This window comes from Phacochoerus africanus, chromosome 10, assembly GCF_016906955.1.
Source record: "Phacochoerus africanus isolate WHEZ1 chromosome 10, ROS_Pafr_v1, whole genome shotgun sequence".
NCBI lineage: Eukaryota > Metazoa > Chordata > Mammalia > Artiodactyla > Suidae > Phacochoerus > Phacochoerus africanus.
The window spans coordinates 110223516-110242201 of NC_062553.1; the positions used below are offsets into that span (position 1 = coordinate 110223516).

Sequence of the window (18686 nt, forward strand, 5' to 3'; positions counted from 1 at the left end):
GACTTATGCTGCCTGTCTGCCTTCTTTCTTTGCTTCCTTTTTCTTTCCTTCTAGTTTCTTTTTTCTGCCCCTTTTTATTCTACTTGGGATTCATCGTGATTCTTGTATTTGAAGATGAATGTATTTTGGCAGTTCTGAAAAACTGTCAGAAATTATGTATTGAAACAGTTAATTCTTTTCTATTTGCTCTGTTATCTTTTTCTGATCAGGTGTATGTTAGACCTTTTCACTCCACCTTCCTTGTCTCTTCTTCTCTCTTTTACTGACCATCTAAGATCCTCCGATGATATATCCTGGTGTCTTAATTGCTTAGAACAACGATAACAAAGTGCCACAAACTAGGTGGCTTAAACAAGAGAAACACATTCCCTCACAGTTCTAGAGTCTCTAAGTCTGAGATAAAGGTGTCAGCAGAGCGATGCTCTCTTTGAAGGCACTAGGAAGGGTCTTTTCCAGGCTTCTCTCCTAGCTTCTGATAGTTCCTGCTTTGTGGCAGCATTAACGACAATTTTCACATGCATCTTGTGTCTGTGTCTATCTCCAAATTTCCTCTTTTCATAAAGATACCAGTCATGGTGGATTATGGGCTTACCCTACTCCAATATGATCTCTTCTTAATTAATTCTGCAGTGACTCCATTTCTAAAGATCACGGTCTGAGGTGCTTGGGGTTATAACTTCAACTTGAATTTGGGGTGGGGGACACAATTATACCCATAACCCCTGGCTCCACCACTTTGATGTGTGAAGTGGGGGAGGTTTCTTAACATCTCTTGGTTTCAGTTCCCTCATCTGTAAAACGGGGATAATAATAATATCTACCTCATAGGGTTTTGTAAGGATTAATTAAATTACTACATAAATGACTTAAAATAGGGCTTGTCGCAGAGTAAGAAATTTACGTTTACTATTATTATTATCAACAACCTTTTCAAGAAATGTACTTCGACTATTTAAGAGTTACCCAATTTCTCTCTTTTTCCTCGTCCTTTTTATTACTTATATTTTTTTGGAACAAGAACAAGGTCTACTTTAAATTAAAAATCTTGCCTTGTAGGCCCTTTAAAATACACATATGGGAGTTCCCGTTGTGGTGCAGCAGAAACGAGTCTGACTAGGAACCATGAGGTTGCGGGTTCGATCCCTGGCCTCGCTCAGTGGGTTAAGGATCTGGCATTGCTATGAGCTGTGGTGTAGGTTGCAGACGCAGCTTGGATCTGGCGCTGCTGTGGCTGTGGCACAGGCTGGCAGCTACAGCTCCGATTAGACCCCTAGCCTGGGAACCTCCATATGCCGTGGGTACGGCCCTTAAAAAATAAAATGAAATAAAATAAAATACACATATGGTGTAAAATTAGGCCTTAAACCCAATGAGAACCACCTATGATCACTAATTTTCTGGTGAGTTTTTGCTTAAAGTGGTCATCAGAAATCAAGGCCCAAAAAACTTTCCAGGTTATTTGCCTCAGTGGAGTGAGATTTTTTTTTTTTTTTTTAAATAACCTTTTTTGAGGATGTAGCCATTCCTGAGTCCCTGCTTTATATCGATGGTCTCTAAACTCATTCCCTTCCAGTTTTGTCACTGGTTGCTTCCTCACCCCTCCCTGGCCTAAAACTTTTATGGAAGGTGTCTTAAGGATTCAGTATTCACTCACATCCTGGATATGCTTCATCCCTGGCCTCAGATTTTTCTGCCTTTTTTACAGGCTCGCCCATTTATTCCGAAGTGTGGCTGTCATAGTTTAGCCTATTTTTTTTTTTTCCTCCTTTCTCATTTTAGGGCTGCACCTGCGGCACGTGGAAGTTCCCAGGCTAGTAAATGGAGCTACCGCTGCCAGCCTACGCCACAGCTACAGCAACGTGGGATCTGAGCAGCATCTGCGACCTACACCACAGCTCAAGGCAATGCCAGACCCTTAATCCACTGAGCAAGGCCAGGGATTGAACCTGCATCCTCATGGATGCTAGTGGTTCATTAACCATTGAGTCACGACAGGAACGCCAGTTTAGCCTTTTTTTTGGCCGGCATTTTTAATGAGAATGTTTAAGACTCTCTGGCTTGTCGTATGGCCAAGAAGTCTATTTTTCTTATCTGTATTGATGCTCCCTGGTGGGTTGAAAATCATGTACATAAAACACTCAGTCCAGGAGTTCCCTTGTGGCTCAGTGGGTTGAGGACCCAGTGTTGTTACTGTTGGTGTAGGTTTGTTCCCCAGCCTGGGAAATTCCACATGCTGTGAGTGTGGCCAAGCAAACAAACAAATCCAGTCCAATGGCTGATGTGATGTGGGTAACTGTTATGAATTAACTAATGAGGAGGAAAAAGGAGTTGAATTCTGAAAATACACTTTTTAGCCATTTTTTCCCAGCCCTTTCAAAATCTTATAGTTACTTCACAGAAGGGGAAAATTAGCCCATTTTACATGAGTAAAACAGATACTTTTAAGCAATACCTCCCCAGAGTTTCTTCTTGGTGAAGATGATGAACCCAAAATGCATTTCTTTGTCTGCCTTTCTTCTTCACATTGAGATAATCCCCCAAATACACCACAGTTTCCTGGGCTGTCCACAGTCCAGATTTCTTGGAATATTTTAACAAAAGAGCATCTGGAAAAAGAAGATGAATATTATTTTTCAAAAAGATCTTACAATTTAAGCACAAAATTGAAGTAACACAGTTCCCAATCCAGCTCATTTGAAATCTTCAACTTTTTAATGTATTTTCTCAAATTTTATCCTCTTCTATGACTTTTTACTGAAAGGTTACTCAAGTACAAGAAAAAGACAAATCTTGAGATATCACAGTGAAGAACAGCCTTTGGTTCACAAAATCTCTTCTTTTTGATGGCAAGATATTAAAGCCAGGGCTTCTGTATGAAAGTAATGGAAAATAAAAGGGCTTTTTAAACAGCAAAACCCCAGAGACCATCTTGGAATAAGGAATATGTATGTGCATCTTCTAATTATCTGGGGAACCTCAAACAATAGAGGCTGCGACGTATGTCTGATTACACTGATAGAAATAAATTGAGTAATTTTACCCTAGAGGTTCCTGGCAACTCCAGGGATCCTAGATTACACATGAAAGCAAATTCTATTTTTCTCTTACATATTTTAAGTTGGGAAAGTCCAAGAATTACTGAGAAAATACAGTTACTGTACAAAGACGTGAACTCAAATGAAACAGGAAAAGATAAGAGGAAAAGGTAAGGGTTGCTCCTACCTTAAAGAAAGGAAGACCAGTGCTAGCAAGAAAGCATCTCTTCTTTTTAGGAGGAAGACCAACATGAACCCTCACGGGGGAACATTTTGGGATCCCAGTTAAAATGAAGTGAATGAGGACCACCTGCGTCTAGGTTGTGATAACAAGTGCCTAGGTTGTGAGTCTGTTACGAGTCCTGTTAGGAGACTTGGGAGAGAAAATACTTAAAGTGAGATAAACCCACAGGTCTGGGTTCAGGGGAGGGAGATGACAGGCGTTGGGGGTGATGGTGATCAGGGTTGGGTGACTCCATCAGAGAAGTTGGGGAAGGAAATGGAAAGGGAATTGCTTGCACACACAAGTAGAAAGAGCACTGAACTGATGGCAGAAGCAAGGAGAGAATGCGTAACTTGGTCAGTTTCTTCAACTTTGGGCCTTGCTTCCTCCGATGTGTTTTTTTCGCCCATAAATTGACACACAAAGACAATAAAGAGCTACCTAACTCTCAGAGACGTGATTGTGAAACTGCACAATCTCACGGTAAGGAGGGAAACCCTCATAGTATTAGAAAGTGTGCTTCCTTTGGCAACAACCTGATCTGTCGGTGGCAGGCAAAACATTGAAGTGCTCTGGAGCAGAAGTTCTTAATGCTGGCTTTACCTAAGTCACTGGAGAGCTCTTAAAAATATGAATGCCTGGATCCACACCACAGACCCATCAGACTGGAATCTCTGGGGTGAGGCACTGGAAGTTTTCGAAAGCTAAAATGCCCCTCAAGGGATTCTCATGTGGTACCAGTGGTGAGAACTACTAATTTAGTATACAGCATTTAGCAATCCACAGTTTGTTTCCTCTGAAATGCATTTTTTTTGAAATAGTTTTTTTCTCATTCAAGTAATTCTTCAGTACTGTGGAGGGTATTATAATGTGATCCTCTGGGCTAAGAGAATATATTTTTGATCTTCTTTCCAGCTTCTCCAACCTTTTTTTTTTTTTTTTTTTGCTTTTTAGGGTGGCACCTGGGCATATGGAGGTTCCCAGGCTAGGGGTTGAATTGGAGCTACAGCTGCTGGCCTATATGGCACACTCACAGCAACACAGGATCTGAGCTGCATCTGTGACCTACACCAGAGTTCACAGCATTGCCGGATCTTTAATCCACTGAGCAAGGCCAGGGACTGAACCTGCAACTTCATGGTTCCTAGCAGATTTGTTGTCACTGCGCCACAACAGGAACTCCCATCCAGCTTCTCCGTCACTTCTAAACTGTGTTAGACACGCTGACTTATGAGTGGCCCCAGCCCAGACTCCCTGCTATGGGAAGAGACCTTGGACTGTTCCTTAAGCAGGGACAGCTGCTCATTGCAACAGTGGGCACCTGATCAATCCTTTGGCTAGCAAGAAACCACTTAGGTGGACAGGCATGAAAATCTCTGCCCACTGGAAGGATGTGCAACTGGGTCAAACTCTATCCCCCTAGGATCTGAATGAGAATAATAGAGAAAAGTCAGTGGGTAGGTAATAAGAAGACAGATGCTGCATTTATGTAGCATCTGGAGCTTTTTTTTAAAGATTTCAATTTTTTTTTTGTTTTTTTGCCTTTTCTAGGGCCGCTTCTGAGGCATATGGAGGTTCCCAGGCTAGGGGTCAAATTGGAGCTGTAGCCACCAGCCTATGCCAGAGCCACAGCAACGTGGGATCCGAGCCGCATCTGCGACCCACACCACAGCTCACGGCAATGCCGGATCCTTAACCCACTGAGCAATGCCAGGGATCGAATCTGCAACCTCATGGTTCCTAGTCGGATTCGTTAACCATTGTGCCATGACGGGAACTCCAAGATTTTAATTTTTTAAATGATAGTAGATTTACAATTTCTGTAAATTTCTGCTGTACAGCAAAGTAACCCAGCCATATATATATATATGTATAGATATAGATATACACACACACATTATTTTTGTTACATTATCCTCCATCGTGTTCCATCACAAGTGACCAGATATAGTTCCCTATGCTATAGAGCAGGATCTCATTGCTCATCCACTCCAAATGCAATAGTTTGCATCTACTAACCCCATTCCCAGTCTATCCCACTCCCTCCCCCTCCCCTTTGGCAACCACAAAGTCTGTTCCCGGAGCTGTTTTAAATCCTGACTGATGATTGCTCCTGAGTCCTGTAAGATTCTCCTTTACTGCCTGGTGTGTCTTTAGAGCAAACCTGACCCAACGCATGAGGTGGCTTGAGTGAGCCTCTATTCTCTGCAAACTTTAGAGTCCATCACACAAAGAGTAAAGGAGGCTCCTGATCTACCATTTCTCTATATATTCACAAGCATATCAAGGTGCTAGATCTTTCATGAGCTTTAAGTGATCTGTATAACAAGAGCTGCAGAGGGCCCCAACATACAGAGATGTGTACTGAAATGTACTTACTTTGTGCTCCGTGGAGTTGACTAGACTTAAAAACTCCAGTATTCTCCAGCCTCTGGAACAGCCAATCATGCCTCACCCCTGCCAAGAGTTTTTCAAAGTCATCAGGCTTCAGGGTGCGAGCCTCAAGGATCTCCTGCCTCATCATTCCTGGTAATGAAACAAAAGAACTTCCACTGGAATTCAGAAAGGACCATGGGTTTTCACCCTCAGAAGAACCACTGGAAATTGCAGGTGATTTCGACCACCATGCCAAGGATGAGCTGGAGCTCTGGCTGCAGTTTAGCAGCTTTCCAGGTTCATCTGCTTCCTCTGTGGTAGTGCAGTCCTTGATGAGGACAGGGGTGGAAATATTACAGCTTCCCGAGGAACTGGGGCTCTCGGCCTCCTGGCCACACAGCTGCCCCAAAGCACATGGTCTATGAGAGCCCCATGTGCTAGTGGTGTGAACGTCCCTGATGTCCAGCCGTTGGCTCTCCTCATCTACCGTGGAGGCATCAGGGTCAATGTCCCACTCTTTGACTGAGTGACTGCTTTTTCTTGAGTCAGGATTTTGAACAGGGCAATGAGGGGCAAACGAATTGTGTGTTATCATGAAACGTTTGCCCAAAGAATCATCCATGGCCATGTGGAAGTCTACAGGCATGTCTTCTGTTCTTTCTGCCGTTTCTCCTTCTGGGTCAACCCAGCACAGGCTATCATTAAATGCAGGGCCTGTGTCTTCTTTGATTTCCTCTCTCTTCTCTTCTTCATGCCTATTTTTGGCATCACAGCCAATTTCTGGAAACTTATCAATTATTTCAAAGGTTTCTTCTTCTTGGATCGAAGGATATGTGGCCATATCCTTGGGCCAACCAGAGACAGAAGACCAAGAAGCAGAACCAAATGAGGGTCTGGGATGAGCAGAAGTGTTTCCAGACCCCATAGTCTTGACTTCCTGAATACTTTCTGGAGCTCCTTTTAACCACCCTCCTCCGGAGGCCAACAATGGGCCTGTTGTGTTACGAGGAGAAAAGGTTGTCAAGGGTATGTCTTTGTGTAGTTGGCTTTGAGAACTGTCATCCTTGGACACCTGGAGAGAGAGACCCTGGAGCTCTGAAGACAATGGATGTACAGCTCTGCTTTCCTCATCAATCTCTAGCTCTTCCGATAGGGCAGTAGAACACCGAGTGTCCACAAGATGCTCTTTCTTGCTCGTCTCTCTTTTGGCTGACCTATCATCACCATGATAATTCAATTCTTCCCAGCTTGTAGATGAACTAAACGCCGATAACTTGCTCCAAGAACTGGAGCTCTGGCTGTCACTCAGAGACTTGTTCAAGACAGCTCCCGCTCCATGACTGTGCTCTGGTGACTCGGCCTCAGTCTCTGCATCTTCATCCAAAGAGACTCGAAATGCATCAGAATGGGCCCAGTTTCTCTTTCCTACCCTCCTGAGTTTCTCCAGACCACTCTTAGCCATTTGGGAGGAAGATACTATCATGCCTTTTTTAGAACGTGGTTTGTCTTCAATAATACTCACAGTATCTATATTTTTTGTTTCTGTTTTTAGATCGGTGATACAGACTCCTGTTTTGGTATCTTTCTGTTTATTTTTGTTGTATCCACAAGTGCTTTCAAATATTTCACACACCGAAGTGTGGTGCTGTGAATAGGTTTCAAGAAGTTTTTGGAAATCTATTTGTCCATGCATGATGAGTTTCTCCAACCCACACTTGAAACCCTCTGGAACATAAGACTTATCGTCTAACTTAAAGAAGCTTTGAACTTGTAAATGTTCCTTCACCCGGCTGATAACAGACATGATTTCCTGAGAGACAGCTTCTCTTTCCTGACTTTTGGAGGAAGTACTGAAAGTGTACAGCTTTCCCATCGCTTCACTACAGAGCTGACTGGCTGCAAGGACCGTCTCCTTCTCCCCATAAAGTCTTTGGTGCACTGTGGTGAGACCGAAAGCAGCTTTGAGAAAACTATGGAGTTCCTGTTTTCCAGTAACTGGTTCATCACATTTCTTGGTGAGGAGACCAATTTCAAAGGCTTCTTTGGCTTCACACAGATACAAATTTTTCATTTCTGGAGGACAGTCATTAGAACTACTATAGGACAACAGGCATGTGCCACGAATATTCTGGGGAAAATACCAAACGCAAAATCAGACACTAAATTAGAAGCTAGAGGTGAATCAGAAAAAACATTTCATTCCTGGAGGACATTAGGAATATCATTTTAAAAAATAAGCATGTTCTACGGGCATTCTAAAAAAAAAAAATACACATTGAGTCAAGGACCTGAGGTCTTTTTGATGACTCAAGAGAAGGGACTATGATATATGCAACTGGTTGGCATGAAGGGGTAAGGAATTAGTTTTAGCTACCATCCTACTGTAGCCCTGACACTTTTTGATCAAAGATGATAAGATTTGTTGTTGCTACTGTTAGTTTTTAGCAAACAAGGGATGTGGATCTGATAATTTTGCTACATACAAACACATTGTTTATGTACTAACAGTCAAAACATTAGTGGCTTCCAAACCCCTCTGTACATGTGAATCACACGGGCAGTATTTCATAATGGAAGATTTCTGGGTACGAATCCCAGGGATTTTGTGAATCTAAGGTAGAGCCCAGGAATATACAGTTTGAACGGGTTTTTAGGTAATTCTTTTGTGCTTGGGAACCGTTGTTCTAGAGCAGGTATCATATCCTCCAGCTGCATGAACTTAGCTCCCACCAGGATGTCCCCAATCTGCCTGGCAAAACCTTTCCATACGTGAAGTCTGATCACAATTACCTAAGATACACAAAGTCTATTTTAAGGTTGCATCCTTCCCTCCCACTGGTTAGGTCTATCCCTGGGCAGAGGAGCAGCGAGGGCTGCACTCTGTTTACCATAGCTGTGAGCACGAAGAGTGGCGTGTAAGAAGTGAAGGCAGCAGCCAGCTTGCAGGCTTCTGCGGCTGACAGCAAACGGTGGTCAGACTCCTTCAGCAAGCCCTGTGAGAAAACAGGAGGCCAAGTGTACTGATGACAATTATTTCTCCATTAGCCAAAGACAGGCTTGAAAATTCCTTTGCTTTTCTTCAAGATTCTGAGGGATGCCCTGTGCCTCATCACAACTATTCTGAACAGTGCCAACAAAGAGCAAGTGGGTCAAAAGACCCCAGGGCACTGAAATGTCCTTTCCCCCACACCATCCATTCCCACTCTTTCTGCAGAGAAAGTCTAGCATGTGCAAACATTCACAATACCTGCCTATGCAAAGCTATTCACATGTTTTTTTTGTTTTTTTTTTTTTTTGAGGATTGTGCAGCTCTTTGTTCACAGAACTCTGTACATTTTGCAGTCAGGTTCACCGATGATTTTTGCATTTTTCATGGCAAAGAACCCTTTAATATATGATTTCACAGCAATTAAGAGTCATTCATTCTAGAAATATGCACTGAGTATCTCCAAGGGCCAGCCACTGTTCTAGCCATGAAGAAGAGAGCACATAGTGAACCTACAAAGAACTTGTTTTCTGCTGAGGGGAGAAGATCAGTCAATACACAAAACATGTAAAATGGATAGTATCTGAGATGGTGGTTAAGTGTTCCAGAGAAAAATAAGGTAGGAAGGGGTCAAGGAGGTTCGGGGTGGAAGGACAGTTTGCAATATTAAACAGTCATCAGAGGCAATTTCACTCAACAAGGGACTTAACCCTTTTCCTGTGTTTTGCTTTGTCTGACAGCAAAAGCAGTATTTTGCCAAGATTCAGATGGCCAGCAGCAAGCTGGACGTGCTCTTATGCTGCACTAATTAAGTACAGTTACTACTGTTGCTTTGGTATTTTTAAAAAAGGCAATATTGATACTATTAAAACTCTCAACTTGCAGTACAGTGCAGGAGAGCAGTCAATGTCTGTACAAAGGCGCTGGACTGCTGAGAGACCTGGCTTCTGCTTCCAGTTCTCTTGCTCACTCATTGTGCAAACTGCAGAGGTCACTTAGTTTCTCTGGACCTTAGTTTATTTTTCTTTAAAATGGGAGTGATACATTTTGCTCTATCTACATCATAGGTAGTAGATGTGATATACGTGGATCATATACATCTATATACACACTTTTTGAGTCATAAGGCAATATGTAAATATTCATAATCATTATTATTATAGATAAGGGCCTGGACAGGTGACTGATGCTCTGATTTGAACAGATGGTAATTAAAGTTTTAAAATTGTTACACCTTTACTTGGTCACTGAGAGAGCCCAAGTGTGAAAATTGAATTTTGTGATAATTTGAAGGAAATCATGGGGTTCAAAGCATTTATCAATTTGATTTCATTTATTCATTCATTCCTACATCAGTCACTTTTTTCAGTACCCTCTGTAAGTCTGGTCTGTGGTAGGTGCTGGGATAGTAAAGTTAAACAGGACACTGGAGGAACTGTTCCCAGTTCCTACTTTACTCAAACAGAGGAAACACTGTGCTCTCTGATTCCTGGAGAGAGAATTAATTAAGCATCAAAAATAACACTGGCAGGAGTTCCCATTGTGGCTCATTGGGTTAAGGACCCAGTGTAGTCTCTGTGAGGATGTGGCTTCAATTCCTGGCTTCATTCAGTGGGTTAAGGATCTGGCATTGCTGCAAGCTGTGATGTAGGTCACATATGCAGCTTAAATTCCCTGTTGCCATGTCTGTAGCATAGGCCACAGCTGCAGCTCTGATTCGACCCCCTAGCCCAGGAACTTCCATATGCTGCACACTCGGTCATAAAAAGAAAAAAGGTGTTGACAGTTTTGTAGGTGATACCACGCTGCACCATGATTTTCATAAGTGACAATTACCAAGTTAATTTCAGGATTGTTTTTAAACTTTTCATAATCTTTCTTGCTCATGGAAACAAAGATATCTGCCAATATACCTAGTGATGTGGAAATGCCCTGTAAAAAAAATAAAAAACACAGATTAGGAACTCACAGTTGATTGCTGCTCTAATCTCAAGGCTTAGAGTTAATGATTAGCCCTCCTTATGAATTACTACTACTACTTATTATTATTGTTACTGTTATTATGGCCCCACAGATACATCTCAACTGGATGCCACTGGGCTTGTAAGACCATTGTACTGAGGACATGGGCATAACGTATATTCAGCTATTTCTTAGTTGGGCTTCACTGGACTGTCAACACTAACTTGTCCATAGTGCTAGGCGTGAAGAAGTGGCCCAAGCAAGAGTCCCTACTCCATTTGTGTGGTTAAAAGGATCGTAGGCAGCAGCACTGCTGACACAGCTCACGTAAATGTATAACCCAATGCTTTAGTTAAGGAGGAGAATATTCTCACAGAGTCACAGAGAATGAAAACATCAAGTAAACACTGCTTCTCAATTTCTTGAATCAAGACGTTATGTGAACAGTTAAAGTCTTTTCCCACTCAGCTCAAGGAAGGTGATTTTACATATAGGTAACTTGACCATCTCAATTTTGCTGAGGAATCAGGTAAAGGATAAATACATAATCAAACAGAAATAAATGGATTGGTAGAAATAAATATACAAATAGAGAGTTACAAATATGTATAGAAACACTCAATATATACCAGGGGTCTAGCTGTGAGTGGGAACAAGCAAGACACAGATGGAAGTTACCAAATGATCCTGGTCTTATGCCCATGTAGAATTACAGATGTGAAAATCTTCAGCAAAATACTAGCAAACCGCATCCAACAATACATTAAAAGGGCTGTACATCATGATCAAGTGAGATTTATCCCAGGGATGCAAGAGTTCTTCAATATACACAAATCCATCAGTGTGATACACCACATTAACAAACTGAAGAATAAAAACCATATATATGACCCTCTCAATAGACGCGGAAAAAGCCTTTGACAAAATCCAACACCCATTTCTGATTAAAAATCCTTCAGAAAGTGGGCATAACAGGAACCTACCTCAACATGATAAAGGCCATATATGACAACCCCACAGCGAACATCATTCTCAATGGTGAAAAGCTGAAAGAATTCCCACTGAGATCAGGAACAAGACAAGGATGTCCACTCTCACCACTACTCTTCAACATAGTTCTGGAAGTCCTAGCCACAGCAATCAGAGAAGTAAAAGAAATAAAAGGAATCCAAATTGGAAAGGAAGAAGTAAAACTATTCCTATTTGCAGATGACATGATACTATATCTAGAGAATCTTCAAGACTCTACCAGAAAACTGTTAGAGCCCATCCATGAATTTGGCAAAGTCACAGGATGCAAAATTAATACACAGAAATTGATGGCATTTCTATAAACTAACAATGAAAGAACAGAAAAAGAAATTAGGGAAGCAATCCCACTTACCATCACATCCAAAAGAATAAAATACCTTGGAGTAAACCTACCTAAAGAAACAAAAGACCTGTATTCTGAAAACTATAAGCCACTGATGAAAGAAATCAAAGATGACACAAATAGATGGAAAGATATACCATGCTTTGGTATTGGAAGAGTTAATATTATCAAAATGACTATACTACCTAAGGCAATCTACAGATTCAATGCAATCCCTATCAAACTACCCAGGACATTTTTCACAGAACTCGAACAAAATATTTGAACGTTTGTTTGGAAGCGCAAAAGACCCAGAAGAGCCAAAGACATTCTGAAAAAGAAAAACGGAGCTGGAGGAATCAGGCTCCTGGACTTCAGACTATACTACAAAGCAACAATCATCAAAACCATATGGTACTGGCACAAAGACAGAAATATAAATCAGTGGAACAGGATAGAAAGCCCAGAATTAAACCCACGTGCCTACAGCCAACTAATCTATGACAAAGGAGGCAAGAACATACAATGAAGAAAAGACAACCTGTTCAATAAGTGGTGCTGGGAAAACTGGACAGCCACATGTAAAAGAATGAAATCAGAACATTCCCTAACACCATACACAGAAATAAACTCCAAATGGATTAAAGACCTAGATATAAGACCAGGAATTCCTGTCGTGGCTCAGTGGTTAACAAATCCAACTAGGAACCATGAGGTTGTGGGTTTGATCCCTGGCCTTGCTCAGTGGGTTAAGGATCTGGCATTGCCATGAGCTGTGGTGTAGGTTGCAGACTTGGCTCAGATCCCGCATTCCTATGGCTCTGGCATAGGCTGGTGGCTACAGCTCCCATTCGACCCCTAGCCTGGAAACCTCCATATGCCACGGGAGTGGCCCAAAAAAATGGCAAAAAGACAAAAAAAAAATTCCTAGACATAAGACCAGACACTATAAAACTCTTAGAGGAAAACATAGGCCAAACTCTCTGACATAAACGACAGCAACATCTTCTCAGATCCACCTCTTAGAGTCATGACAGTAAAAACAAAAATAAATAAGTGGGACTTAATTAAACATAAAAGTTTATGCACAGCAAAAGAAACCCTAAACAAAATGAAAAGACAACCCACAGAATGGGAGAAAATCTTTGCAAGTGAATCGGTTGACAAGGGATTAATCTCCAAAATTTATAAACACCTCCAACTGCTCAATACCAAAAAAACAACCCCATCAAAAAATGGGCAGAAGATCTAAACAGACAGTTCTCCAAAGAAGACATACAGATGGCCAAAAAACACAAGAAAAGATGTTCAGCATCACTCATCATTAGAGAAATGCAAATCAAAACCACTATGAGGTACCACCTTACACCAGCCAGAATGGCCATCATCCAAAAGTCTACAAACAATAAGTGCTAGAGAGGGTGTGGAGCAAAGCAAAGGGAACCCTCATACACTGGTGGTGGGATTGTAAATTGGTGCAACCACTGTGGAAAACAGTATGGAGATGCCTCAGAAAACTAAAAATAGAACTACCATTTAATCCAGCAATCCCATGCCTGGGCATCTATCCAGAGAAAACCATGACTTACAAAGACTACGATGTTCATTGCAGCACTATTTTCAATAGCCAAGACATGGAAACAACCTAAATGTCCCTTGACAGAGAAGTGGGTGAAGAAGATGTGGTATATTTACACAATGGAATATTACTAAGCCATTAAAAGGAACGAAATACCAGCATTTTTTGCAACATGGAGGGACCTAGAAATTATCATGCTAAGTGAAGTCAGCCAGACAATGAGATATCAACATCAAATGCTACCACTGACACATGGAATCTGAAAAAAGGACACGATGAACTTCTTTGCAGACTTTGAAAAACGTATGGTTTCCAAAGGAGACAGTTTGGGGGGGGGGGGATGTGCTGGGGGTGTGGGATGGAAATCCTATAAAACTGGATTGTGATGATCATTGTACAACTATAAATGTAATAAATTCATTGAGTAATAAAAAATAAAAATAGGACCAATAAAATTGATAAATGTAAACTAACTATGGCATAAGGAAATAATTTTCCAAAGACAAATATAGGAAACAAGAAAATAAGCACAAGACAACCTTTTTATCTGGCTGAGGAAGTGTCAGATATCCTATGATTGATGCCCATATTAACTCTGCTGCTTCGTACCACATCCCTGAAAAAGAAGGGGAAATGGGACAAGCTGCCAGTATTGTGCTCTTGTGTCAGAAAGTACTTTTAAAAACTAATACAGAAAAAGATTTGTTGGACTTTGTTAAGAAAATTCATGACTAGATTAGATAGACAGCAATCAGTAGACAGCAATCTGCTGGAAAAATATTAATCTGTTTTTGTATAGATACTTTTTCCTTTTCACAGGGGAACAGTAAGAATCATAATATATTACATGTATACATATAAAATATATTAATATATAACAAATAACTCCACTATTTATAAGACAATTTCTATGCTCTGTTAAAAATTTTCAAATACATTAGTTTGCATTTTAAAGTATAATTAGGGCACTATAAACTTTGCTTGTAAAACTCAGGAATACCCTCCAAGGAACAACAAATGGGTAAGGTGTTAGGGTGGGGTTAGAATAAGGTGTCACTATATCACATGGAACCCTGCCGAACTGAGAGCCAGATGCCAGAAATAATACAGAGAACTCTGCCATTACGGTCACAATATACAACCGTAAATTTCTTTAACAAAACTCAATGGAAAAATATTTTGTTTTGTTAATAACAAAATATTTTATTGTGTTCATAACACTCCCGGGATCTTAAATGTCATTCTCGATGAGGAAACCAAGGGTAGTGAGGAACAACTATATCAACTAGAAACAATGAGAAAAGTCTGCAATAAAATCTGGTAGCAAGACTTGGTTAAATGAGCCTTGAGCAGAGCAAGTGCTTGACGACCATACCCAGCTTCTGCAGAATCTGTCCTCTGATCTGGATGCAGACCGACTGTACGAGGACCTTGTCACTTTCATTTCTGTACAGCCAGGTACCTACAATAAAAGGGGGAAAAAGAAAAGCATTTTTGGCCTTTAACTATTAAAAAGATAGTCTGCTGAAAAAAAACTTTTTTTCATAGAAGACTTCATGAACACATAGGATGCAGATCTGGGAGACAATCTCTTCTCTGTATTTAGAATAAGATCCCAACTCCTTGCTTTGGAACTTCACAAGGCTTCACAGGAACTGACTCCTGCCTGGTCTCCACCTCTCCCCCCTACCAGCTGGGCTCTGCCATGCAGCTTCATCTGTGTGCCTTATAACAGCAGCCGTCTCTTGCTTCATGGTATCTGCACTTGCCATTCTCTTTACCTGGGATCCACCTCCCTCTGGCTCCTACTTCAGGGTTCATCCTCAATGGTACTGCCTCCAAGGCTTCCCCAGGTTAATTAACTATTGGAAATGTCTGAAAGTTTCAAGGAGCTTGGGATCCTATATCCAATGATATTATATCCTTATATCCAAGCATATTGAGCTTAAAAGTCTATTGGGAATTGTGTTCAACTTATTGGGAACTTGTTGACTTAAGTACCCAGAAATTCAGATAAGATATCTGAGGTTAAATTATTTATTACCTACCTAGTAGGACTTGCTTCTTTTTATGTATGATCAAATATCAAAAGAAATCCATTTCAAACAAAATTTTGGGGGGTCTTTTTGTCTTTTTAGGGCCACACCTGCAGCCTATGGAAGTTCCCAGGCCGGGGGTCAAATCAGAGCTGCAGCTGCCAGCCTACACTACAGCCACAGAAGCACAGGATCTGAGCCATGTCTGCGACCTACACCACAGCTGATGGCAATGCTGGACCCTTAACCCACTGAGCAAGGTCAGGGATCAAACCCGCATCCTCACGAATGCTAGTCAGGTTCGCCATGAAGGGAATTCCCAAAATCTTTTTATTAAAGATTCTCAGTAGCAAAATAAAATCTATTTTCCAAGCCATTTAAATTTAAAGCCATAAGCGTATTCTTCTGAATTGTCAACTTCCATTCGCTAGACATTTCTCCAAAGAAGATATACAGATGCCCGACAAGCACATGAAAAAATGCTCGACATCACTGATTAGTAGAGAAATGCAAATCAAAACTACCATGAGGTACCACCTCACACCAGTCAGAATGGCCACAAATAACAAATGCTGGAGGGGGTGTGGAGAAAAGGGAACCTTCCTGCACTGTTGGTGGGAACGTAAATTGGTACAACCGCAATGGAGAACAGTACGGAGGTACCTCAGAAAACTATGCATAGAACTGCCATATGAACCAGCAATCCCACTCTTGGGCATCTATCCGGACAAAACTTTCCTTGAAAAAGACACATGCACCTGCATGTTCATTGCAACACTATTCACAATAGCCAAAACATGGAAACAACCTAAATGTCCATCGACAGATGATTGGATTAAGATGTCGTATGGAGTTCCTGTCGTGGCACAGTGGTTAACAAATCCGACTAGGAACCAGGAGGTTGCGGGTTCAATCCCTGGCCTTGCTCGGTGGGTTAAGGATCTAGCGTTGCTGTGAGCTGTGGTGTAGGTTGCAGACGCGGCTCGGATCCTGCGTTGCTATGGCTCTGGCGTAGGCTGGTGGCTACAACTCCGATTTGACCCCTAGCCTGGGAACCTCCATGTGCTGCGGGAGCAGCCCTAGAAAAGGCAAAAAGACCCCCCCCCAAAAAACCCCCCAAAAACCCAAATCCGACTAGGAACCATGAAGTTGCAGGTTTGATCCCTGGACTCACTCAGTGGGTTAAGGATCCGGCGTTGCCATGAGCTGTGGTGTAGGTCGAAGATGTGGCTCGGATCTGGCGTTGCTATGGTGATGGCATAGGATGGCAGCAACAGCTCTGTTTAGACTCCTAGCCTGGGAACCTCCATGTGCCACAGGTGCGGCCCTAAAAGGACAAAAGACAAAAAAAAAATATATATATATGGTATATATACACAATGGAATATTACTCAGCCACAAAAAAAAAACCAAAATAATGCCATTTGCAGCAACATGGACGGAACTAGAGACTCTCATACTAAGTGAAGTAGGTCAGAAAGAGAAAGACAAATACTATATGAATATCACTTATATCTGGAGTCTAATATAGGGCACAAATGAACCTTTCCACAGAAAAGAAAATCATGGACATGGAGAACAGACTTGTAGTTGCCAAGGGGGAGGAGGAGGGAGTGGGATGGATTGGCAATTTGGGGTTAATAGATGCAAACTATTGCCTTTGGAATGGACTTTGCCTTTGGAATGGACAAGCAATGAGATCCTGCTGCACAGCACTGGGAACTATGTCTGGTCACTTATGATGGAGCATGATAATGTGAGAAAAAAGAATATATATACATGTATGTGTAACTGGGTCACCATGCTGTACAGTAGAAAATCAACAGAACACTGTAAACCAGCTACAATGGAAAAAATAAAAATCATTATAAATGAAAAAATAAAATAAAATGGCCAAGTGTGGGAAAAAAATATTTCCATTCACGATTCTTTTCAAAGCTGTGGCTGAGCCCTTTCTGAGGCCCAGGATATTACTTATTTTCAGTTATTATTGATTAGATAACATGCTCTACAATAAAGCAGGGAAATATTAGAAGACTTGGGTGGGTTGCTCTGTTCTTGCTTTTTTCTTTAGAGAAAACGGAAACATACAGCAGTAAGCTGCTTGGCCAAACCACTTCATCAGTGGCAGAGCCAGTCCTAGGTGGTTTTGGGAATGTCTAGTGTGTGGTAACTATTAGGTCATTAAGTTGTTTTAAAACTAGACCTGTGGCAGGGAAGGAGGCTGAAGGTCATTGTGAAGACAGGAAAGCACCTTACCTGTTGCTCCACTGTTGCTTATGAGACTGCTCAGGATATACTCTGCTTTTAAAAGTTTCCCTGAAAAGAAGCAATGAAATGCCACATAATTGTTCTGAAGACATGCTTTAAATACTAGTGCTCTTCATGCTCTAAGGTTAACATGTTATAACAGTGGCCATAACCCCTCTTGAAAACATTCTGTTTTAAAATTTAAAATCGATAACCCCATCATATATAAAAGTAAAAAGGAAGAGGAAGTTTCAGAAATTGGTGAGAAGTTGCAGAGTATCTAAAACTGCAATTTGATTCATATATATATATATGTATATGTGTATATATATATATATATATACACACACATACTCATGCATTCATTCACATGAATGAATAATACATTCATAGAAAGTAAGGCTTGAGAAGTAAAGGAAAACCTCTCTCAAAAGTTGTGTCTCTTTCTGTGAAAACCACGCCTCCAGAAGTGGAGTAGAGTTGCCTGAGAATAGGACCATTTACCGAATTATCAGGAAGAGATTTTTTAGGTTGTGGGTAGGGAGGTTCACTTAATCTTGTTACTACCACCCAGGTGGGGACTAACCTGTGGACAACTGTTTTACTTTTAAGTAGGAAATGCAATCATTTAGCCTTTGATCCTTTTCTTCTAGGAGCTTCTATGCCCTATGTCCTGGCCCCTGGGACTTCTTTGACCCAATCTCTAGCATTCTTTTCCTCACCATCACTCCTACTTTGGTTCAGTGGCCTCCTGACTGTCCCTTGAACCTGTCAGGCTTGTTCCCATGTCAAAGTTGTTGTACTGAAAATTATTTCAGTCTGGAATTTATTTATCCCAGATATATCCAAAGCTTGCTCTCTTCTCCTTCAGATCTTTGCTCAAAT

The 18686-nt window shown here is 41.3% G+C and overlaps 1 protein-coding gene across 5 annotated transcripts in view; it reads right to left on the reverse strand.

Annotated features, from left to right (window-relative positions):
- The window catches only part of ALPK1 (alpha kinase 1), a 127624-nt gene that overhangs the window by 9674 nt on the left and 99264 nt on the right, over positions 1-18686 (reverse strand). For 2 of the 5 annotated variants that reach the window (XM_047798597.1, XM_047798598.1), the window contains 7 exons: positions 17811-17870; positions 14891-14977; positions 14055-14131; positions 10457-10552; positions 8523-8627; positions 5638-7762; positions 2453-2606 (listed from right to left, as the gene is read on the reverse strand). In XM_047798597.1, coding sequence (XP_047654553.1) covers positions 2453-2606; positions 5638-7762; positions 8523-8627; positions 10457-10552; positions 14055-14131; positions 14891-14977; positions 17811-17870 — 2704 coding nt within the window. Of the gene's footprint in view, positions 1-2452; positions 2607-3222; positions 3409-5637; positions 7763-8522; positions 8628-10456; positions 10553-14054; positions 14132-14890; positions 14978-17810; positions 17871-18686 lie in introns of those variants that run through there. The other 3 variants (XR_007137474.1, XM_047798599.1, XM_047798600.1) reach the window with 3 other exon arrangements.